Below are 25180 nucleotides of genomic sequence, written 5' to 3'. Positions count from 1 at the left end.
CTTTAAATTAAAAGTACTGGCAATTCTATCTTAAAAGAGAGACTTTACTTGAATGGTAGATAAGGAAGTCAACAGGATGTCAGAGAGCGGGGTTAGGGTTGCCAACTCTGGCTGGACGTATTTCTGGAGGTATCGTCACATAACCCTCCCGCCGCCAACCGCCCCACCCCCACACTCCCGCCATTGGTTGCCCGACACACCCATCCTCACGGCACATCACCTTCCCACGGCCAACTGGAAAGCAAACAGACTCTCCTTTACCTAATTGGATGATTCTTGACTGTCAGTCAAACAGCCTTATTTCCCCCATCTCTGATAATTTTATAACTAATAAATGAAAGTGTTCAAAGACAATAAAAAAAAAATTAATGCCCCTAATAAATTTTTTCCAGGTTTGCTGGAAGCAGTGTCCAGGAGATTAACCTTTAATTCCTGGAGTCTCCTGGGCAACCCTGGAGGGTTGGTAACCCCAAATGGGGTATGTCTCACTTTGCACAACAACTGCTTCACTGATCTGGTGGGGCCCAACTTGTGCCCTTCTGGGGACCAATACACCTCATCTCACTGAGCATTCCGGTCTCCATAGATACACCAGGTCCCATATGGAAAGCAGGAACTCCCAGCGTAGGGAGTTCTCACACCCTTCATGAAACTGGCCTTGTAAGGAGCAGGTCTCATCTATTACTAAGCAATTCTTCTGGATTCCGGCCAGTTGGAGTCCGGTAGAATGGGCGAGGAGATTTGACAGTCAGTATTATGTGGCACAGTGTAGCTTGCTTCCAATTTGAAAGTGTTAAAGTAACTTTGGAAGGTTATTTTCAAGTAAAAATGCTGTTGTTGCAACTGAGCATGTGCATATTGCAGTTTTCTTCTTGACCGCATTTGTACACTGTGAGTGTACTTAGAAACAGGAGGAGGCCATTCAGCCCCTTGAGCCTGTTCCGCCATTCAATTAGATCATGTCTGATCTGTATCTTAACTCCATTTACCCACCTTGGTTCCATATCCCTTAATACTCTTGCCTACCAAAAATTTATCAATCTCAGTTTGGAAATTTTCAATTGACCCCCAGCCTCAACAGTTTTTTGGGGGAGAGAGTTCCAGATTTCCACTACCCTGTGCTTCCTGACATCACCCCTGAACGGCCTGGCTCTAATTTTAAGATTATGCTTTCTTGTTCTGGACTCCCCCACCAGAGGAAATAGTTTCTCTCTATCTACCCTATCAGATCCATTAATCATTTTAAATGCCTCAATTAGATCTCCCCTTAAGCTTCTATACTCAAAGGAATACAAGCCTAGTCTATGCAACCTGTCCTCATAATTCAACCCTTTTAGCCCCAGCAGCATTCTGGTGAATGTGCGTTGCACCCCCTCCAAGGCCAATATATCCCTCCTGACATGCGGTGCCCAGAATTGAACGTAGCAGGAAAACTGCACTTCAATGTCCCCTCTGTGATCAGGTCATAAGTCAATGCCATAAGCTAACTCCATAACCTATAAGAACATAAGAAATAGGAGCAGGAGGCCATATGGCCCCTCGAGCCTGCTCCGCAATTCAATCAGATCATGGCTGATCTTCAACCTCAATTCAACTTTCCTGCCCGATCCCCGTATCCCTTGATTCCTCTAGAGTCCAAAAATCTATCGATCTCAGCCTTGAACATACTCAACAACTCAGCATCCACAGCCCTCTGGGTAGAGAATTTCAAAGATTCACAAACCTCTGAGTGAAGAAATTCCTCCTCATCTCAGTCTTAAATGGCCGACCCCTTATCCTGCGACTATGCCCTCTAGTTCTAGATTCTCCAGCCAGGGGAAACAACCTCTCAGCATCTACCCTGTCAAGCCCTCCTCAGAATCTTATATGTTTCAATGAGATCACCTCTCATTCTTCTAAACTCCAAAGAGTATAGGCCCATTCTACTCAATCTTTCCTCCGAGGACAACCCTCTCATCCCAGGAATTAATCTAATGAATGTTTGTTGCATCGCCTCTAAGGCAAGTATATCCTTCCTTAGGTAAGGAATCTAAAACTGTACACAGTACTCCAGGTGAGGTCTCACCAAAGCCCTGTACAATAGTAAAACTTCCTTACCCTTGTACTCCAACCCAATTGCATTAAAGGCCAACGTGTCATTTGCCTTCCTAATTGCTTGCTGTACCTGCATGTTAACCTTTTGTGTTTCTTATACAGGACACCCAAGTCTTTCTGGACACCAACATTTAATAGTTTCTCACCATTTAAAAAATATTCTGTTTTTCTTTTCTTCCTACCAAAGTGAATAACTTCACCTTTCCCCACATTATACTCCATCTGCCATCTTCTTGCCCACTCACTTAACCTGTCTATCCCCAAAGGGATTTGCAGACTCTTTGGACCCGATATTAGCTTGGAGGTGGGATAGCAGCAGGGTGGGGGGGTGGGTGTGGGGGGTGATTGGGCACGGATAACCCGCCAATAAAAAATGTCCATTTCCCATGCGATCGCGAGTCAATTGGAGCCACTTACCGTGGTTTCTGGGTTTCCCATCATCTGGGTTTTCCTGCCACCGCATCGCAGGCTGTCAACTGGAGGAGCTCTATTGAAAGGGCAGTCCTCCAATGGCTTTTCCTGGAGCAAACACACACACACCACAATGGAGCAGCACAGGGGCAAGGGTGCTCCAAGGTTCAGCGATGCCTCACTCCAGGTGCTACTGGATGGGGTGAGGAGGAGGAGGGCGGACGGGAGGAAGTGGCCTGCCTCTGCCACCAAGAAGGCCTGGCTCAAGGTGGCCGAGGAGGTTCACCAGCAGCAGCAACATCTCCTGCACCTGGATCCAATGCAGGAAGCGCTTCAATGACCTAACTAGGTCAGCCAAAGTGAGTACACTTACTGATTCTCCAACATTCTGTCTTCCACATCACCGCCCCCACCCCCCAGCTTATTCTGCACTGCCAACACTACTCTGTCACATCACTCCTCACACTCACTCAAACCTCATCCTCAACTTACCTGCACTTCCTCAGCAATTCCTCACCTCCCCATTCGTCACCCCACCACTACCACTCAACCCAATCCTCATACAACGTCATGGCTCTGTCTCACACTCACCCTCTGATGCATCTCTTTCACGGTCAGCCGCACCCAAACCGATGCATTCATCAGTTGGCCATGTCACCATCACTCACTCACGCATCTCTACTTTCTCCCCTTACAGGAGAAGAGAGCCCAGAATGCACGGGAGAGGGCGAGGACCAGAGGAGGGCCGCAACAAATTGTCATCCTCACAGACGTGGAGCAGGAGACGCTGGAGCTCAGCCAAACCCTCGAGTGCCCGTCCGTCGGGGACATCGAGACTGGCACCCGACAAAAGTCTGGTGACACAACTTTAACAATCAGCACAGACAATATGAATTGATGTTAACATGCCTTGCCATCTTCAGCACCTCAGTATGCTCATCACAACATGACACATTTGTGATCATGCTTAATATTGCCTTCTGTTCTCTTACAGGGCCTTCAGCGACCACTGTGATGGCAGAGGGTGATTCCTCAGTGGACCTGCCGGCCTCTAAGGGGGCACCGTCACATCTGAGCGAGCCATCCACCAGCACAGATACACACACCTCAGTGGGTCCCCGTCCTCAGTTAGATGGATTGGCACCTGGTGAGTTACCACACACGTGACCACGAGCAGACACTGGTGGCAGGGGCAGCTGCGGAGAGTCCGTGTCGGTGGGAGCACGCCTCTCCAGGCTCTGCTCATCTGGACACAGATGTGAACCCTGGGGGCCATCCTTTAAAAGGAGAATGATCGAGGGGCAGCAGCACATTTGCGAGGTGCTGGAACAGGTGCCAGGCGCACTCTCCGCAATAACGCAGAGGATGGAGGAGTCCAACTCCTCCATGAGTGGAATGGTGGCACAGGTACGGGTGAGGATCTCTGAGATACTGTCACAGGGATGTGAGGGCATCTCTGAGATAGTGGCGCAGCGACGTGAGCGACTCTCTGAGATGCTCTCACGGGTAAGTGTGGGAATGTCTGCAATGGAGAGAAGGCTAGCCTCCATTGGGCTCACGAATTAGTCCATTCAGGCCCTGACAACGGCCATTCGGACTCACAGTGAACAACATTCTGCCGCCTTAAACAGGCAGGCAGATACACTAGCACTGGTCTTACAAGGCGTCACACGTGTTTTTTTTTGTCCTCCAAACTGTTGTCCAGCAGAGTGGTAGGAGTGGTGTGGGCCTGGCCCAGGGGAGGGATGATGGCGAAAGGGGACATGGAAGTGGGGACGCCACTCAAAGCGCTCCCACGTCTCACCCGTTGCCCCCCTCTCAACCAGTACCTACAATGCTGGCTGAGTCTGCCCCTGCACAGGTGCAGGTGGAGCAGTCTTTGGAGGGGCCCTCACGGGCACCAAATCCCAGAGGGCGTAGGCCCAAAGCATCTAATCGGTCAGGGCATGACCAAGAGCAACCTGTCACTACCTCTGCTGCAGCCACGGGGAATGCACCACGTAGAAGTAGTTGGAAGAGAAAGGCGAAGGTTTTGTAAGCACGGACGGTATGCACAAGGGTGTTTGTCGGTTGGTCACGTTTTTTATTTATATTAGCTTTTTGTTAAACTCACATTAAATATTATTATTGTCACCACTACTACCATGTCTTGGCCACTCTTGACTGGCTTCTGTGATAGGGCCCTTTCAAGAGGTTCACCATGAACGGCGACACTTGATGCCACCCATTGGGTCACTCTACAGTGGGTGTATGTCTAGTTGCAGGACTGTTTTGTGCAGAGAGGGGTGGAGGGGGGGCTGCTGGTGTGGGTGCTCTATCTAGGTGGTGTGAGGACTGGACTCTTCACACTGTCTGATGTTAGGAGATCTGTTCACATATCAGTGACTCCCTGGCCACACGAGCAGCCAGGTGCTCTGCCCATGATTTGCACCTGCTCCTGCTCCTCCTCCTCCTCCTCCTCCTTCTCCTCCGCCTCTTCCTCCTCAATGTGGGTGGCAGATGTGGATGGGGCCTCCTCAAGCAGCATCCCTCTCTGTTGTGCCACACAACACACAACTCTAATGCGTCCCACTCTCACTGGTGTGTATTGAAGAGCTCCCCCAGAACGATCAAGGCACCTGAAGAGCATCTTGAGCAACCCTATAACATGCTCAATTGTAGACCTGGTGGCGATGTGGCTGTCGTTACATCGAAGCTTTTGCTCAGTGATGGGGTTCCTCAGAGGTGTCATGAGCCACGTGTGCAGGAGTATCCCTTGACCCCAAGAAGCCAGCCCTTAAGGGTGTTCGGTGTGTGGAAGAGGAGTGGGATGTTGGATTCCCGGAGGATGAAGGAATCGTGGCAGCTGCCAGGGAATCTGGCGCACACGTGAAGGAATCTTTTGCGGTGGTCGCAAACGAGTAGAGTGTTGATGGAGTGATACCCGTTCATGTTGATGAACAGTCCTGGCTCGTGTGGAGGTGCTCGGATTGCTATATGGGTGCAATCGATTACACCCTGCACCCGTGGGAAGCCAGCCACAGTGTGGAATCCCACTGCCCTCTCCGTCTGGCTGAGGTCGTCCATGGGGAAGTTGACGTAGTGCGAGGCCCTGCGAAACAAGCCGTCGGTGACCTGCCTCATGCACTTGTGTGCAGACGACTGAGAGACCCCGGCGATGTCCCCGGTGGCTCCCTGGAATGATCCGGAGGCGAAGAGGTTGAGGGCAGTGGTGACTTTGACAGCGACAGGTAAGGAGATGCTGCTCAGGTCAGCCGGGAGCAGCTCGGCATGAAGGAGGCTGCAGATGTCCGCGACGACCTGGCGACTGACTCTGAGCCTCCGTATCACTGCTCCTCAGAGAGGTCCAGGAAGCTGAGCCTCGGTCTATAGACCCTGTTGCGAGGGTAGTGCCTCCTGCGACGTTGCTCTCTCTGTTGTTGCCCTCCGTGCTGTTATGCAGGTGCCTGGCGAGGCTGGTGATGTTGCTAGTCCTCGGATTTCCACGATTTTCGGAAACCACCCCCCTGCCCCCAACGCCCCGCTACCTCACTGGAAAATCAAGCCCTTTGTGTCCTCCTCACACCTTACTTTCACACCTAGCTTTGTATCATCAGCAAACATTACACTCGGTCCCTTCATCCAAGTCATTAATATAGATTGTAAATAGCTGAGCCCCAAGCACTGATCCTTGTGGCACCCCACTAGTTACAGCCTGACAACCTGAAAATGACCCGTTTATCAAGACTCTCCATTTTCTGTCTGTTATCTAGTCCTCTGTCCATGCTAATATGTTACCCCCAACCCCATGAGCTCTTATCTTGTGTAACAACCATTTATGTGGCACCTTATCGAATACCCTTTGAAAATCCAAATATACGACATCCACTGGTTCCCATTTATCTACCCTGCTAGTTACATCTTCAAAAAAATCTAATAAATTTGTCAAGCATGATTTCCCTTTCATAAAACCATCTTGACTCTGCCTAATCATATTATGATTTTCTTAGCGCTCTGTTACCACTTCCTTAATAATGGATTCCAGCATTTTCCCGACGACTGATGTCAGGCTAACTGGCCTGCAGTTCCCTGATTTCTCTCTCCCTCCTTTCTTAAATAGCAGGGTCACATTTGCTACCTTCCAATCCACTGGGACTGTTCTAGAATCTAGGGAATTTTGGAAGATCAAAACCAATGCATTCACTATCTCTGCAGCCACCTCTTTTAGAACCCTCGGATGTAGGCCATCAGGTCCAGAGGATTTAGATAGAAACATAGAAAATAGGAGCAGGAGTAGGCCATTCGGCCCTTCGAGCCTGCTCCGCCATTCAATATGATCATGGCTGATCCTCTATCTCAATACCATATTCCCGCTCTCTCCCCATACCCCTTGATGCCTTTTGTGTCTAGAAATCTATCTAACTCCTTCTTAAATATATTCAGTGACTTGGCCTCCACAGCCTTCTGTGGTAGAGAATTCCACAGGTTCACCACCCTCTGAGTGAAGAAATTTCTCCTCATCCCAGTCCTAAATGTCCTACCCCGTATCCTGAGACTGTGACCCCTCGTTTTGGACTCCCCCAGCCAGGGGAAACATCCTCCCTGCATCCAGTCTCTCTAGCCCTGTCAGAATTTTACATGTTTCAATCAGATCCCCTCTCATTCTTCTAAACTCTAGTGAATACAGGCCGAGTCGACCCAATCTCTCCTCATACGACAGTCCTGCCATCCCAGGAATCAGTCTGGTGAACCTTCGCTGCACTCCCTCCATGGCAAGTATATCCTGTCTTAGGTAAGGAGACCAAAACTGCACACAATACTCCAGGTGTGGTCTCACCAAGGCCCTGTATAACTGCAGTAAGACATCCTTGCTCCTGTACTCAAATTTATTGGTTTTTAGTCCCATTAGTTTCTCAAGTACTATTTCCTCATATTTACAGAGCAGTACTTACTCTCAATTCAATATCGGGTCTTTTCTCGAGCAAAGTCATCCCTTCACTTGGTAAACCAAAGGATTTTATTTGATATGTCAGGATGCCACCATATGATGAGACCTGAAGGAAACCAAATGTAAAGTTACTTTTAAATCAGTGTTGAAGAAATTGAGAATCTAGGGCTTTTTTGCACTAGAGCTGAGAAGATTAAAGGGTGATTCGATCGAGCCCTTCAAGATTATGAATAGTTATAGTGATAGTTGTATTCACTGGTCCGCAAGATGTTAACAGGAGGGCATGAATTTAAAACAATCACAAAAGATATTTAAGGGGAGGTTAGGAAAAAAAACAATCTTTATACAGATTGTCGTTGGTAGATGGAATTCTGTGTCACCAACAGAAGCATAAATTATTTTAAAAGGAAATGAAATAGTTGCTTGAAAAAGAGGAATGTTAAAGGATCTGGGGAATGAGTTGGAGATTGGGATTAGACTAGGTGGTTCATGTGGGGAATAACACCATAATAGACCTGGTTAGCCAAATGGCCTGTTTCTGTGCTGTAATATTTTTATGATTCTATGTTGAGATTCCACAGTCTTGACCCACCTTGTCTCCCAGATATGATTCCGGGGCTAGCCAGTATAAGTCACGAATAATGTCAGGCAGTTCTTGTATATCAGCCACGACTGTGTTGCTCCGTCGGTTATAAACAACTGGAATCTTTTGCTTGTTCCCCGTTAATAAATTCCATTCCTTCATTTGCATATGCTAAATGAAAGTACAAATGTAAAATTGCAACATCAAAAGTAAATCAACAATTGAAAACTGTACTATTCTTGTGTGAAATAGGTGCATTTTTATATGTCAGCAGGTCGTCCGATATGTCCGATATCTAAGGTCTGTGGAATTTGCTGCCCCAGGAAGCTGTGGAAGCTACATCATTGAATAAATTCAAAGCAGAAATAGACAGTTTCCTAGAAGTGAAGGGAATTAGGGGTTACGGGGAGCGGGCAGGAAATTGGACATGAATTTAGATTTGAGGTTAGGATCAGATCAGCCATGATCTTATTAAATGGCGGAGCAGGCTCGAAGGGCCGATTGGCCTACTCCTGCTCCTATTTCTTATGTTCTTATGTTTTACTGTGAAATAATTAGTAATTAATTTACTTAACTAATTACTATACAGATCTAATGGGTTTTAGGAGGCACAGGTTGTCTAGACGTGCTCCATTAACCTCTGGGTCCAGTGTGTGAATCCAATCCAAACTGAAGCTATGGAAGTCTTTTTGGATGGAATGGCGTTAGGTGGGAAACATCCTCTCCAGAGTCCCCACCAGACATGAGTCCACAGCCACACCAGAAACTCAACTGGACCAATCACATAAATGCCGTGGCTACTAGAACAGGTCAGAGGCTGGGTATTCTGAGGCGAGTGACTCACCTCCTGACACCCCAAAGCCTCTCCGCCACCTACAAGGCACAAGTCAGGATTGTGATGGAACACTCTCCACTTGCCTGGATGAGTGCAGCTCCAACAACACTCAAGAAGCTCGACATCACCCAGGACAGAGCAGTCCGTTTGATCAGCAGAACATCCATCACCTTAAACATTCACTCCCTCCACCACCGGCGCACCGTGGCTGCAGTGTGCACCATCCACAAGATGCACTGCAGCAACTCGCCAAGGCTTCTTCAACAGCACCTCCCAAACCGGCGACCTCTACCACCTAGCAGGACAAATGCAGCAGCTGCACGGGAACAACACCAAACTCCCCCCCAAGTCACACACCATCTCGACTTAGAAATATATCGCCGTTCCTTCATCGCCACTGGGTCAAAATCCTGGAACTCCCTTCCTCACAGCACTGTGGGAGAACCTTCACCACACGGACTGCAGCGGTTGAAGAAGGCGGCTCACCACCACCTTCTCAAGGGGCAGCTAGGGATGGGCAATAAATGCCGGCCTTTCCAGCGACACCCACATCCCGAGAATGAATACATTTTTAAAAACATGACTATACATATATGGTACTCGCTTAGAGCTAGCAGCCTCATTTAGAGAAGGTATAATGGTTTCAGGTGCACGATATGAAAGTGTCACACTGGCATAGTAGATGAAGTTCTTCTCAGGATGGCATTAAAATAAAAAGGATATAGAGGCACTGGAGACGGTGCAAAAAATGTTTACAAGCATGATACCAGAACTGAGAGGTTATACCTATTAGGAAAGACTGAACAGGCTGGGGTTTTTTTCTCTGGAAAAGAGAAGGCTGAGGGTTGACCTGATAGAGGTCCTTAAAATTATGAAGGGGCTTGATGGGGTAGACATAGAGAAAATGTTTCCACTTGCGGGGGAGACCAAAACTAGGGGCCGTAAATATAAGATAGTCACTAATAAATCCAATAGGGAATTCAGGAGAAACATCTTTATGCAGAGAGTGGTTGGAATGTGGAACCTGAATAAAGCTTCTGAAATATGCCCTCTAGCTTTCCTTCAAATAATTCTGAAATACAACTGAGCAGAAAAATATTCCAGCAGTTTAATTACTGAATGGTACTGATGCATGTTTGGAAATTCCTTATGCGTAGACTGTTTATTTCCATTCTCAGCACGTGGGAGATTTGTCGCTGACAATTCTGTCATTTACTGTCCATCCCTAGTTGCCCTTGAGGAGGTGGTTGTGGGCCTTCTTCTTGAGCCACTGCAATCTGTATTCTTTAGTTTATAGTGGTTTGATACAACTAAGTGACTTGCTAGGCCACTTAAGAGGGCAGTTAAGAGTCAACTACGTTGGTGTGGGGACTGGAGTCACATTTAGGCCCAGACTGGGTAAGGACGGCAGGTTTCCTTCCCTTAAGGACACCAGTGAACTAGTTGGGTTTTTACGATAATCCGACAGCTTCATGGCCACTTTTACTGATTCCAGCTTTTTATTTCCAGATTTTTAAAAACTGAATTCAAATTCTCAAACTACGCATGGTGGGATTTGAACTCATGGGGTAAATTTTAGCCCCCGAGTTCGGGTGGGTTGGGGCGAGTGAGAGGTTAAAATAACAGCTTTTCAGAGCAGGACCGCATCCCGGCTCCAACTCGCCCACTTCCGGGTTTAACCCAGGCAGGTTTGTCTGTGTGTGGACAGCAGACACCAGGAAGTCCCACCCCCCCCCCCACTTAAAGCCAGTGGGCCGATACTTAAAAGGGCAATGTACCTCATTGACATACTTGAGGTATTTAATGTTTTGTGTATTGGACATTTAAAATGAATTTAACCTTACCTGTTTGCTTCCAATTTACATCAGGTGAAAGCAGGCAGGAAGGGCTGGATCCATGAGGTGAGTGCCTTTATTGCACTGCTTGTGGGCCCGGAAGAGTAGGAGTGCTTCATCCAGGACCAACAAGCTCACCAGGCCGACAGGAACCCCGTGGTCGGCCAACAGCCCACCCCCACCCCGATTCTGGACCCCGCCTCCCCCCCACCGATCTCCATTGCTGGCTAACCCAACACCCCTCCCCCACCCGATGTTGTCACTTACTGACCCCCCATCCCCGATCCCTGATACTGGCTGGACCCCCCCCCGATGTTGTCCATGTCCCCCCACCTACCTCCCCCAAACAAATTTTTTCCAGGGCCGATGATCTCTCTCTCCCTCCCGCCCCCCTCTCTGACTCGTGGCTCCTTTCACTGCCGACAGGCCTGTCAATCTGGCTGCCTGACGTGTGGGAAAACCGGAAGCGCAAATACTTACCTTCAACTGAGTTGCGATCACAGATTGCGACGCATTCAATTCGCTTCCGGGTTCCTAGGTGGGATCGTGAGTTGTGAGGAGGATGCAAAGAGGCTTCAAGGCGATTTAGACAAGTTGAGTGAGTGGGCAAATACATGGCAGATGCAGTATAATGTGGATAAATGTGAAGTTATCGACTTCGGAAGGAAAACCAGAAAGGCAAAGTATTATTTAAATGGTGATAGATTGGGAAATGTTGATGTACAAAGGGACCTGGGTGTCCTTGTACACCAGTCACTGAAAGCAAATATGCAGGTGCAGCAAGCAGTTAGGAAGGCAAATAGTATGTTGGCCTTCATTGCAAGAGGATTTGAGTACAGGAGCAAGGATGTCTTACTGCAGTTATACAGGGCCTTGGTGAGACCACACCTGGAGTATTGTGTGCAGTTTTGGTCTCCTTACCTAAGAAAGGATATACTTGCCATAGAGGGAGTGCAGTGAAGGTTCACCAGACTGATTCCTGGGATGGCAGGACTGTCATATGAAGAGAGATTGGGTCGACTCAGCCTGTATTCACTCGAGTTTAGAAGAATGAGAGGGGTTCCCATTGAAACATATAAAATTCTGACAGGGCTAGACAGACTGGATGCAGGGAGGATGTTTCCCCTGGCTGGGGGGGGGTCCAGAACGAGGGGTCACAGTCTCGGGATATGGGGTAGGACATTTAGGATTGAGATGAGGAGAAATTTCTTCACTCAGAGGGTGGTGAACCTGTGGAATTCTCTACCACAGAAGGCTGTGGAGGCCAAGTCACTGAATATATTTAAGAAGGAGTTAGATAGATTTTTAGACACAAAAGGCATCAAGGGGTATGGGGAGAGAGCGGGAATATGGGACTGAGATAGAGGATCAGCCATGATCATTTTGAATGGCAGAGCAGGCTCGAAGGGCCGAATGGCCTACTCCTACTCCTATTTTCTATGTTTCTATGTTTCCCCACGGGAATATCTGCAGACGTGCTGGGTACCCGGCTCCGAGTGAAAATCGTGCCCATGTTCTCTGGATTATTCCTGTAGAATTCTGGAATAGTAATGCAGTAACATAACCACCACACTACTGTACATTATAACAGTGACTACATTTCAAAAGTGCTTCATTGGCTAAAAAATTCTCTGGAACATCCAAAGAGTGTGAAAGGTGCTGTTTAAATGCAATTTTTTCCTTTCCTTTATCCATATCTTATTAATGCATCTCCTGTCATAATCTCCTGTCACCTCCATACAGCAGAGGTTCAGACCCAAAGCCACTCTAAGTGAAAAAGTTCTGCAGCAGAACCGTTAAGAGATTATTTTAGAACCCCTTAGCCGTTCTTATAATACACCACAGCTTAGAAATTTTGCTGTGCCATATTGTCCTGTTAATGTTGATCACCCTTGCAGCAAAATTCTTGATCTGCTATTTTATTGGAGACATTAACTTGTTTAAAATAACAGGTAAACTCCTCCATTAAAATAAGCATGGGTAACTTTCAGACTCACATGTGTCTATGGGCCTGAACTTGTTCCAATACAAATTCTTAAATGAAACGTTGCATGGTTGTCCGGTTCAGAATGCTGACTTCAGACCCAAACTAAGTATTTGGAGGAAACTTGAAAATTGAGGACAGGTATTTTTTCCACTCACTTTAGTCCTGGACTTATCTGAGCTTCGACACTCATTTGTTACTCCAAAGCAAAAACAGCTTGTGCAGCCTTTGGGATTGGCTGGATCCAGGTGAAACGAGCCAGGTCGGCAGATATCACACTGTGCACCTTTAACGTTCTCCTAAAATGGTTAAAGCACAAAGATTTGAAGTTTGTATAATGGTTATTTTTCACGTTGAATGCTATGTTTGGGTCACTCCGATACAAAGGGACAATATTTCAACATCTTTAAATACACAACTGGTATAGATTAAGAGGAGAAAAACTTTAATAAACATTCCAAAAATCACTCAAAATACCATTGGAGTAATCCCACAAGCAAAGCTTCCCTCAGCCCCACTGATGTTAAATATCGACATCCTTCTCCACCCTCATCTCCAGCAAGTGCAAGGAGCTCATGGACTTCTTTGTCGTCAAGATTAAAACCATCCGTTCAGCTGCCTCCTCCGCATCCCTTCCTTTCCTTCGCCCAACAAGCCAAACCTGCCCCAGCCCTGAACCTACATGTTTTTTCTAATTTCTCTCCTATCTCACCCCCACCCCCCATACACCCTCTTCGAGCTCATCTTGACCATGAGACCCACCTCCTGCTCTCTTGATCCCACTCACCCATCACCCCAGCTTATATTAGCTCATAGGAACCGGAGAAGGCCATTCAGACACTTGAGCCTGTTTCACCAATCAAATAGATCATGGCTGATAAGACTATAAGAACATAAGAAAGCCATCCGGCCCCTCCATCCTGCTCCCCCATTCAACCAGATCATGGCTGATCTTCTACCTCAATGCCATTTTCCTGCACCATCCTCATATCCCTTGATGCCTTTAATATCTAGAAATCTATCGATCTCTGTTTTGAATGTACTCAATGACTGAACCTCCACAGCCTCTGGGGTAGAGAATTCCAAAGATTCACCACCGCCTGAGTGAAGAAATTTCTCCTCATCTCAGTCCTAAATGGCCTACCCCTTATTCGGAGACTGTAGGAAACAGCCTCCCTGCATCTACCCTGTCGAGCCTGTAAGAATTTTGTATGTTTCAATGAGATCACCTCTCATTCTTCTAAACTCTAGAGAATACAGGCCTAGTCTACTCAATCTCTCCTCATATAACAATCCCGCCATCCCAGGAATCAGTCTGGTGAACCCTCGTTGCACTCCCTCTATAGCAAGTATATCCTGTCTTAGGTAAGGAGACCAAAATTGTACACAATACATGGTCTCACCAAGGCCCTATATAATTGCAGTAAGACATCTTTACTTCTGTACTCAAATCCTCTTGTAATAAAGGCCAATATACCATTTGCCTTCCTAATTGCTTGCTGCACCTGCATGTTAGCTTTCAGTGACTCATGTACAAGGACACCCAGGTCCCTTTGAACATCAACATTTCCCAATTTCTGACCATTTAAAAAATACTCTGCATTTCTGTTTTTCCTACCAAAGTGGGTAACTTCACATTTTTCCACCTTATATTCCATCTGCCATGTTCTTGCCCACTCACTTAGCCTGTCTATATCCCCTTGAAGCCTCTTTGCATCTTCCTCACAACTCACATTCCCACTTAGTTTCGTGTCATCAGCAAACTTGGAAATATTACATTTGGTCCCCTCATCCAAATCATTGATATAAATTGTGAATAGCTGGGGCCCAAGCACCGATCCCTGCGGTACCCCACTAGTCACAGTCTGCCAACCTGAAAAAGACCCGTTTATTCCTACTCTCTGTTTTCTGTCTGTTAACCAATTCTCAATCCATGCCAGTATATTACCCCCAATTCCATGTGCTCTAACTTTGTTCACCAACCTCCTGTGTGGGACCTTATCGAAAGCCTTCTGAAAATCCAAATACACCACATCCACTGGTTTCCCCTTATCTATTCTACTAGTTACATCCTCAAAGAACTCCAATAGGTTTGTCAAACATGATTTCCCTTTCATAAATCCATGTTGACTCTGCCAAATTCTATTATTATTTTCTAAGTGTCCTGTTATCACATCCTTTATAATAAAATCTAGCATTTTCCCTACTACTGATGTCAGGCTAACAGGTCTGTAGTTCCCTTTTTTCTCTCTCCCTCCTTTCTTAAATAGTGGGGTTACATTTGCTACCTTCCAATCTGCAGGAACCGTTCCAGAATCTATAGAATTTTGGAAGATGACAACCAATGCATCCACTATCTCTAAAGCCACCTCTTTCAAAACCCTGGGATGTCGATCATCAGGTCCTTGGGATTTATCGACTTTCAGTCCCATTAATTTCTAAAGTCCCATTACTATTTTTTTACTAATACTAATTTCTTTCAGTTCCTCATTCTCGCCAGAGCCTTGGTTCTCAAGTATTTCTGGGAGGTTTATTGTGTGTTCTCCCTGAAGACAGACACAAAGTATTTGTTTAATTTCTTTGCCATTTCCTTATTCCCCATTATAAATTCTCCCGTCTCTGTCTGTAAGGGACCCACATTTGCCTTTGCCAGTCTTTTCCTTTTTACATACCTATAGAAGCTTTTACAGTCCATTTTTATGTTGCTCGCTAGTTTACTCTCATATTCTATTTTCCCTTTCTTTATCAATTTCTTGGTCCTCCTTTGCTGAATTTTAAAATGCTCCCAATCCTCAGGCTTACTGCTTTTTCTGGCAACTTTATATGTCTCTTCCTTTGATTTAATGCTATCTTTAATTTCTCTTGTTAGCCACGGTTGGACCACTTTTCCTGTTGGGATTTTGTGCCTTAAAGGAATATATATTTGTTGCAAATTATGTATTAATTCTTTAAATGCCAGTCATTGCCTGTCAACCATCATACCTTTTAATGTAGTTCCCCAATCAACCACAGCCAACTTGCACCTCATACCTTCGTAGTTTCCTTTGTTTAGATTTAAGACCCTAGTTTCGGATTGAACTACATCACTTTCAAACTTAATGAAGAATTCTATCATATTATGGTCACTCTTTCCTAAGGGCTCCTTTACAACAAGATTATTAATTACCCTTTCTCATTGCACGATACTAGATCTAAAATAGCTTGTTCTCTAATTGATTCCTCAACATACTGATCTAGAAAACCATCTCGAATACATTCCAGGAATTTGTCCACCACAGTATTAGTGTTAATTTGGTTTGCCCAGTCTATATGTAGTTTAAAGTCCCCCATGATTACTGTATTGCCCTTGTTACATGCTCTTCTAATTTCCTGCTTTATACTGTGCCCTACATTACCACTACTGTTTGGTGGCCTATAAACAACTCCCACCAATGTTTTCTACCCCTTGCTGTTTCTTAGCTCCACCCAAACTGATTCTATATCTTGATCTTCTGAGCCAAGATCCTTTCTCACTATTGTGCTGATCTCATCCTTTATTAACAGCATTACCCCACCTCCTTTTCCTTTTTGCCTGTCCTTCCTAAATGACAAATATCCTTGAATATTCAGTTCCCAGCCTTGGTCACCCTGCAGCCACGTCTCCGTAATGGCAATTACATCAAACCCATTTACTTCTATTTGTGCCGTCAATTCATCTACCTTGTTGCAAATGCTGTGTGCATTCAGATAAAGTGCCTTTAATTTTGCCTTTTTAACATTTTTTCCTATTTTGACCTTATTTACTGCTGGCCTTTGTTTCCGCTGCCTTCCAATTTCACTTACTACTTTTTTGCCTTCCACTTCCAGCTTTGTTACTCTCCCTTCTGAATCTCCTCTCAGATTCCCATCCCCCTGCCAAGTTAGTTTAAACCCTCCACAACAGCACTAGTGAACCTCCACATGAGGATATTGGTCCCGGTCCTGTTGAGGTGCAACCCGTCCGGCTTGTGCAGGTCCCACCTCCCCCAGAGCCGGTCCCAATGCCCCAGGAATCTAAAGCCCTCCCTCCTGCATCATCTTTCCAGCCACTCATTCATTTGCTCTATCCTCCTATTCTATACACACTAGCACGTGGCACTGGGAGTAATCCGGAGATTACTACCCTTGAGGTCCTGCTTGTTAATCTCTTTCCTAACTCCTTAAATTCTGCCGGCAGGGCCTCATTCCTCTTTCTAGCTATGTCAATGGTACCGGCATGGACCATGACCTCTGGCTGTTCGCCCTCCCCCCGCGGAATGTTAAGATCTGTATCTTAACTCAGTTTATCCGCCTTGGTTCTGATACCCTTAATAGCAAAAATCCTAACAAAAATCTATCAATCTCAGTTTTGAAATTTTCAATTGACCCCCAGCCTCAACATCTCCTGGGGACCCCCAATGTCTCAAATTTAAAATTCTCATCCTCATTTTTAAATTTCTTCTCTGTCTCACCCCTCCCTATCTCTGTAACCACCTTCCAGTCCCACAACTCTCCCAGACTCAGGACTCTTGTGCATCTCCCCTCTCTTGGCCTCACTGCAGATGTGCCTTCAGCGGTCGAAGCCCCACACTCTGGAACTCCCTCCCAAATCCTCTGCCTCTTCACCTCCTTCTCCTCCTTTAAGACCCTCCTTAAAACCCACCTCTTTGACCAAACATTGGTCATTTCTCCTTATATATTCTTCTTTGGCTCATTGCCATGTTTTGATCTGTGACGGGGTCCATGTCCAGAAATCACTAAAAAGTGATGGACTGGTACAAAATAATCAAAAAGGCTAATGGAATGTTATGGGTTCAGTTCTGGGCACCGACCTCAGGAAGGATATATTGGCCTTGGAGGGGTGCAATGCAGATTCACCAGAATGATACCAGGTCTAAAAGGGTTAAATTATGAGGAAAGATTGCATAGGCTTGATTTCCCTTGAGTGTAGAAGATTAAAGGGTGATCTAATTGAGGTTTTTTTTAAGATGATTACAGGATTTGATTGGGTAGATAGAGACAAACTATTTTCTGTGGTGGGGGGAGTCCAGAATAAGGGGGCATAACCTTAAAATTAGAGCTAGGCTGTTCAGGGGTGATATCAGGAAGCACTTCTTCACACAAAGGGGAGTGGAAATCTGGAACTCTCTCCATCAAAAAGCTGCTGAGACTGGGGGTCAATTGAAAACTAAGGTGGGTAGATGGAGTTAAGATACGGATCAGCCATGATCGAATTGAATGGTGGAACAGGCTCGAGGGGCTGAATGTCCTACTCCTGTTCCTATGTTCTTAAGTGGGACTTTGGGACTTTTTGTTACATCAAAGGACTATATAAATGAAAGTTGTTGTTGTTCAGAAATGTTTCTGCTCTCTCAGGCTTTCAAAGACCATTCCAACAGCATCACTTAATTTGTCTTAAAATGATAGACAATCGCAGCTGTCATTTTCAAGATGATCATCAACATTTCCTTCTGTATACAACACGAATGTCTTGAAATTATAATGTGTGACTATTAGCATTTGAATGCTTAATGTGTTCCTATGCAATTCCTTTTATAAAACTATATTAATGGGACATTAAATAGGTTAAACCTCCATTAAAATGGCTGAGAAAGAAATGAATACAAAGGAATTCTAATATTTGGTCTGTATAATGTCAAAGCCGCAGCTTCATTCCATTTATAGAAACATAGGAACATCGGGACAGGAGTAGGCCATTCAGCCCCTCGTGCCTGCTCCGCCATTTGATAAGATCGTGGCTAATCTGTGATCTAACTCCATATACCTGCCTTTGGCCCATATCCCTTAATACCTTTGATTGCCAATAAGCTATCTATCTCACATTTAAATTTAGCAATTGAGCTAGCATCAATTGCCGTTTGCGGAAGAGAGTTCCAAACTTCTACCACCCTTTGTGTGTAGAAATGTTTTCTAATCTCGCTCCTGAAAGGTCTGGCTCTAATTTTTAGACTGTGCCCCCTACTCCTAGAATCCCCAACCAGCGGAAATAGTTTCTCTCTATCCACCCTATCTGTTCCCCTTAATATCTTATAAACTTCGATCAGATCACCCCTTAACCTTCGAAACTCCAGAGAATACAACCCCAATTTGTGTAATCTCTCTTCGTAACTTAACCCTTGAAGTCTGGGTATCATTCTAGTAAACCTACGCTGCACTCCCTCCAAGGCCAATATGTCCTTCCGAAGGTGCGGTGCCCAGAACTGCTCACAGTACTCCAGATGCGGTCTAATCAGGGTTTTGTATAGCTGCAGCATAACTTTTGTCCCCTTGTACTCTAGTCCTCTAGATATAAAGGCCAGCATTCCATTAGCCTTCTTGATTATTTTCTGCACCTGTTCATGACACTTCAATGATCTATGTACCTGAACCCCTAAGTCCCTTTGGACATCCACTGTTTTGAACTTTTTACCATTTAGAAAGTACCCTGTTCTATCCTTTTTTGATCCAAAGTGGATGACCTCACATTTGTCTACATTGAATTCCATTTGCCACAGTTTTGCCCATTCACCTAATCTATCAATATCGCTTTGTAATTTTTGTTTTCATCTACACTGCTTACAATATCACCAATCTTTGTGTCATCGGCAAACTTAGGTATGAGACTTTCTATGCCTTCATCTAAGTCGTTAATAAATATTGTGAATAATTGAGGCCCCAAGACAGATCCCTGCGGGACTCCACTAGTCACATCCTGCCAATGTGAGTACCTTCCCATTATCCCTACTCTCTATCGCCTTTCGCTCAGCCAATTTCCTAACCAAGTCCATACTTTTCCCTCAATTCCATGGGCTTCTATCTTAGCTAACAGTCTCTTATGTGGGACCTTATCAAATGCCTTCTGGAAGTCCATATAAATAACATCCATTGACATCCCCCTGTCCACTACTTTAGTCATCTCTTCAAAGAATTCAATCTAACTAATTGCATCTCTTTTGTTTTAATTTGTTTTTCTAACTGACGTGGTCATGTTGCCACTTTCCTTCAAGTCTGCTTGGCATCACTTCCGAAGGTCAGCCGGGCTAAGATCAGAAACTCTGCTGGTGGCTGGTTACAACCTCTTACTGTAAATACATTTAGAATGTTGAAAAGTTCCAATCAATGTGAGGAGTGGCTATTATAAACAAAAATGTTATTTATGACATGTTTCATTATCAATCTACAGAGTGCTCTTGGAAAGGGTGCAGAGGAGATTTACCAGAACGTTACCAGGGATGAGGGACTTCAGTTATGTGGAGAGACTGGAGAAGCTGGGATTGTTCTCCTTAGAGCAGAGAAGGTTAAATGGAGATTTAATAGAGGTGTTCAAAGTTATGAGGGATTTTGATGGAGTAAATAAGGAGAAACTGTTTCCACTGGTAGAAGAGTCAGTAACCAAAGGACACAGATTTAAGGTGATTGGCAAAAGAACCAGAGGGTGAGATGTGGGGAATTTTTTTTTAAACGCAGCGAGTTGCACATCTGGAATGAAAGGGTGGTGGAAGCAGATTCAATAGTAACTTTCAAAAGTGAATTGGATATACATGTAAAAAGGAAAGATTTGCAGGGCCATGGGGAAAGAGCGGGGAAGTGGGACTAATTGGATAGTTCTTTCAAAGATCCGGCACAGGCATGATGGGCCGAATGGACTCCTTCTTTGCTGTGTGATTCTATGAGTTTGAAAACGATGGTGTGTAATAATTTCTTCTGTTTGCAATGTAATGGCATCCGTTCCCTTAGAAAATGGTTAAACACCTTGGGCTCAATTTTAAACTTAAATTGCGGGTGTGTTGGGGGCGGGGGTGGGCTGTGAAAATTGCAGAAATACAGAGCGGGTTAAGAATCCGGCTCCAACCCACCGACTTCCGACTTTCCCACAGACGCACCTTGTGCGCGCAGGCGTCCTGAATCTGGAAGTCCTGCCGACTTTATAGTTAAAGAACCAAATGTACCTCATCAAGGTACTAAGGCACTTTACTTGTGACATATTAGGTAGTTAGGACGATTTTTAACTTATCTGGGCGGCTTTCCCACGGCTTCTGATTCACGCCTGGTGAAACCAGACAAGAAGGGCCGGATCAGGCGAAACAAAATAAATTAAAAAGCAAACCATTGCACAAAGTTAAAACACAAAATCAACCTACCTTTCCACCCTGCTCCGATGTCGATGTCTCCCTCTCCGATCTCCCCCGATGCCCCCCTGATCTCCCCCTCTTCACTCCCCCAATGTCCCCTTGATCTCCCCCTCTTCACTCCCCCGATCTCCCCCTCTTCACCCCACCGATGCCCCTCGATCTCCCCCCTTCCCCCCCAATGTCCCCCCGATCTTCCCCTCTTCCCCCCCACGTCCCCCTGATCTCCCCCCTGACCCCCCGATCTTCCAGTCCAGTGCCAGATGACGTCTTGCTCTCTCTTTTTCTCTCCCCACCCCCCCACCCAACCCCAGCGTTGCAGCTCGGCGCGAAACCAGGAAAGAACTTTAATCACCACCAATTACATTGCGATTGCGTGGGAACGGTAAGTTTTTCTCATTCGGGTTTGCCACGCGCACCTTCACTGCTAACTCTGCTAACCCGCCACCATTTCAAAACTGAGCCCCTTAAGACTGAAGCAGCAAACTGACCTTGCAAAGACACTGTCCAGTAACGGGGTCACACACGCTCTGTTGTGTTGCTTCCCGGTTACAGTTACAGGGAACGCAGTCTGGGTAACGAAAGTAGCCAACTGAGCAGTGGTCACACTGGCGGCCTGTCACTTTTGACTTGCATCTAAATGGAAAAAGTACATCAAATTAAACTGTTTGCAGAAAGTCTACGGAAGCAGATTTCTTTCTAAAATAATCTGACTCTTTGGTCCCGATATTTACAGGGAGGCGGAGAGGGAGCAGGGGCGACTGTCAGTGGCCGGGAAACCCAGAAATATGGGGAACGCGGAGGTCCTGCCGAATTTAATGGCAGCACTTCATTTGAACTTTTTTTCTCCGTTTCCCGCCCGGCAGCCAGCCAGATTGTAAGGTTGACCGGCTGTCGGGCGGGAAGCCCTGCAGTACAAGGCTGCAGCCAGGGACTGGAGAGGAGGGAGGGAGAGAGCATGGAGGAGAGAGGGGGAGAAAGAGATCGCAGCGGGGGGGGGGGGGCGGGGGGGGTGGTGGGGGAGAAGGAGATCGATGCTGGGGGGGGGGGGAAGATCGCAGGGCGGCCTGGAGATCGGGGGTCGGCGTGGGGTTGCGGGGGGTGGGGTTCTGGAGGTCACTGGAGGGGGTCGGTGGATTGTGGCAGCTTTGCTTGAGGGGCCGGGGGGGGGCAGCACTCCTGCTCCTCGTGGCCCACAAGCACTGCTGAAGAAACACTTACCTGCTGGATCTGGCAGTTCTCACCTCCCTTCAGCTGCCGGGTTTCCTGAATCCTGGAATCCTGGCCTGCCGCCGTTAAATCTAAATGACTGCTAAAATTTGAAGCGTGGAGCCTCATTAACATATTATAATTATTGACCCCCCCACCCGGCCCTCTCCAGCCCGTCATGGGGGGGTTAAAATTCTCCCATTGTTTATTTTTAAATCAGTAATTTCAATATATTAGTCTTTTGATAAATATTGTAACATTTAACACTATTAAAATTTAAGAATCAAAATGACTGATTTTAACTGGGTCCCTGCCATTTTCCCCATAGTGGCCCAGGTGCCTCATTACTGCCTACAAATCAGGGCTTTTTGACACACATAAAGAAAGAAAGACTTGCATTTATATAGCACCTTATACAGCCTCAGGACCTCCCAAAATGCTTCACAGATAATGAAGTAGTTTTGAAGTGTCCCTGTTGTAATGTAGGCAACATGGCACCAAATTGTGCACCGCAAGGTCCCACAAACAGCAATGTGATAATGACCACATAATGATATTGGCCAGGACACTGGGGAGAACTCCCTTGTTCTTCTTCAAAATAGTGACGATGGGATCTTTTACATCCACCTGAGAGGGCAGACGGGGTCTTGGTTTTGGTTTGGTTTAACGTCTCATCTGAAAGACGGCACCTCCGACAGTCCAGCACTCCCTCAGTACTGCCCAAGTCTCTGGTGTGGGACTTAAACCCACAACCACCTTCTGACTTGTAGAGAACGTGCTACGCACAGAGGCAAAGATGACACCTATTAAATCATAGATTCATTGAATTATAGAATCGTTACAGCACAGATGAAGGCCATTCGGCCCATCGAGCCTATGCTGGGCTTTGTAAGAGCAATCCAGTTGGTCCCATTCCCCTGCTATTTCCCTGTAGCCCTGCAAATCTTTTCCCCTTGACATATTTATCCAATTTCTTTTTGAAAGCCATGATTGAATCTGCATCAATCACCCTTTCAGGCAGCGCATTCCAGGTCATAACTATTCGCTGCCTAAAGAAGGTTTTCCTCACGTCGACTTTGGTTCTTTTGCCAATCACCTTAAATCTGTGTCCCCTGGTATTCGACTCTTTCGCCAATGGGAAAAGTTTCTCTTTATTTACTTTATCTAAACACTATCTAAATAAGAAAGGCAATGTTGTAAATTGGAAAATAAACATTGTGAATAAGAGCATTTAAAAATGGCTACAAAATACTTTTCATCATAATTTCAGGAATAGGCCAGTGATTATCCCATTCACTGATGTCAGAATATCAGGGAACGAAGCTATCAGAGGATTGACCTGATTGAGGAACTGGAAAGGTGATCAGCCTCTGCTCATTCAAGCTATGAGACTCTGAGACTTGACTACATTTGTACCGACGCCTATTTGCAATATGTCACATTTACAAAGGGGATCTATTTTAGCAACACTTTCTAATTTTATGGATTGTTTTCGGGGTCCCACAATAATTATTTGAAATATGCCTCCATCTGCAATCAAATATCTCATGGATGAGACGCTGTTTCATTTGGTATATATATGTACAGCTGTCTTAGATTTTTGTTTTTGGTTTTCAGCACACAAGAAATAGGAAATACAGTTCAGAAAAAAATAATGTTAAGTGTGTAGTTTTTGTTTTAAGTTGCTGAATCTTTTACTGAATGGATGTTCCACCTCTATGACATTGCCCATCTCTGCCCCTGCCTCAGCTCATCTGAGGCTGAAACCCTCATCCATGCCCATGTTACCTCCAGACTCGGCTATCCCAATGCTCTCCTGGCCGGCCTCCCATCTTCCACCCTTCGTAAACTTGAGCTCATCACAACTTTGCTGCCCGTTTCCGAACTCACACCAAGTCCCATTCACCCATCACCCCTGTGCTCAGTGACCTATACTGGCTTCCGGCCTGGCAACGCCTCGATTTTAAAATTCGCATCCATGTTTTCAAATCCTTCCATGACCTTAGAATCATGGAAAATTTACGGCACAGAAGGAGGCCATTTGGCCCAATGTGTCCACTGCAGCCGAAAATGAGCCACCCACCCTAATCCCACTTTCCAGCTCTTGGTCCATAGCCTTGTAAGTTACGGTACTTCAGGTGCACATCCAGGTGCTTTTTAAATGAGTTGAGGGTTTCTGCCTCTACCACCCTTTGAGGCAGTGAGTTCCAGACCCCCACCACCCTCTGGGTGAAAAAATATTTTCTCAGCTCTCGTCTAATCCTTCTACCAATTACTTTAATTCTATGCCCCCTTGATATTGATCTCTCTGCTAAGGGAAATAGGTCCTTCCTATCCGCTCTAGCCTCCTCTGTTCCAAAGAGAACAACCGCAGCCTACCCAATCTAAAATTCTCCAGTACTGGCAACATCCTCATAAATCTCCTCTGTACCCTCTCTAGTGCAATTATATCCTTCCTGTAATGTGGTGACCAGAACTGTACACAATACTCAAGCTGTGGCCTAACCAGTGTTTTATACAGTTCCAGCATAACCTCCCTGCCATATTCTATGCCTCGGCTAATAAAGGAAAGTATTCCATATGCCTTCTTAACCATCTTATCTACCTGTCCTGCTACCTTCAGGGATCTGTGGACATGCACTCCAAGGTCCCTCATTTCCTCTACACCTGTCAGTATCCTCCCATTTATTGTGTACTCCCTTACCTTGTTTGCCCTCCCCAAATGCATTACCTCACACTTCTCTGGATTGAATTCCATTTGCCACTTTTCTGCCCACCTGACCAGTCCATTGATATCTTCCTGCAGTTTACAGCTTTCCTCCTCACTATCAACCACACGGCCAATTTTTGTATCATCTGCAAACTTCTTAATCATGCCCCTTACATTTAAGTCCAAATCATTAATGTATATCACAAAAAGTAAGGGACCCTGTGGAAGCCCACTGGAAACAGCCTTCCAGTCACAAAAACACCCATCGAACATTACCCTTTGCTTCCTGCCACTGAGCCAATTTTAGATCAACTTGCCACTCTCCCTTGGATCCCATGGGCTTGTAATTTTTTGACCAGTCTGCCATATGGGACCTTGTCGAATGCCTTGCTAAAATCCATGTAGATTACATCAAATGCACTACCCTCATCGACTCGCCTTGCCCCTCCTTATCTCTGTAACCTCC

At 45.8% G+C, this 25180-nt stretch overlaps 1 protein-coding gene across 2 annotated transcripts in view; it reads right to left on the bottom strand.

The window, feature by feature from the left end:
• lama3 (laminin, alpha 3) overlaps positions 1-25180 on the bottom strand; it is a 440498-nt gene that overhangs the window by 122087 nt on the left and 293231 nt on the right. For both annotated transcript variants that reach the window (XM_067977687.1, XM_067977691.1), the window contains exons 36-39: positions 21287-21431; positions 12828-12968; positions 8025-8186; positions 7437-7538 (exon numbers count right to left, since the gene is read on the bottom strand). In XM_067977687.1, coding sequence (XP_067833788.1) covers positions 7437-7538; positions 8025-8186; positions 12828-12968; positions 21287-21431 — 550 coding nt within the window. The remainder of the gene's footprint in view (positions 1-7436; positions 7539-8024; positions 8187-12827; positions 12969-21286; positions 21432-25180) is intronic.

The sequence above is a fragment of the Heptranchias perlo genome, chromosome 3 (genome assembly GCF_035084215.1).
Source record: "Heptranchias perlo isolate sHepPer1 chromosome 3, sHepPer1.hap1, whole genome shotgun sequence".
NCBI lineage: Eukaryota > Metazoa > Chordata > Chondrichthyes > Hexanchiformes > Hexanchidae > Heptranchias > Heptranchias perlo.
Note: the sequence above shows the minus strand (reverse complement) of the source record. Positions and strands in the feature narration are given on the sequence as shown.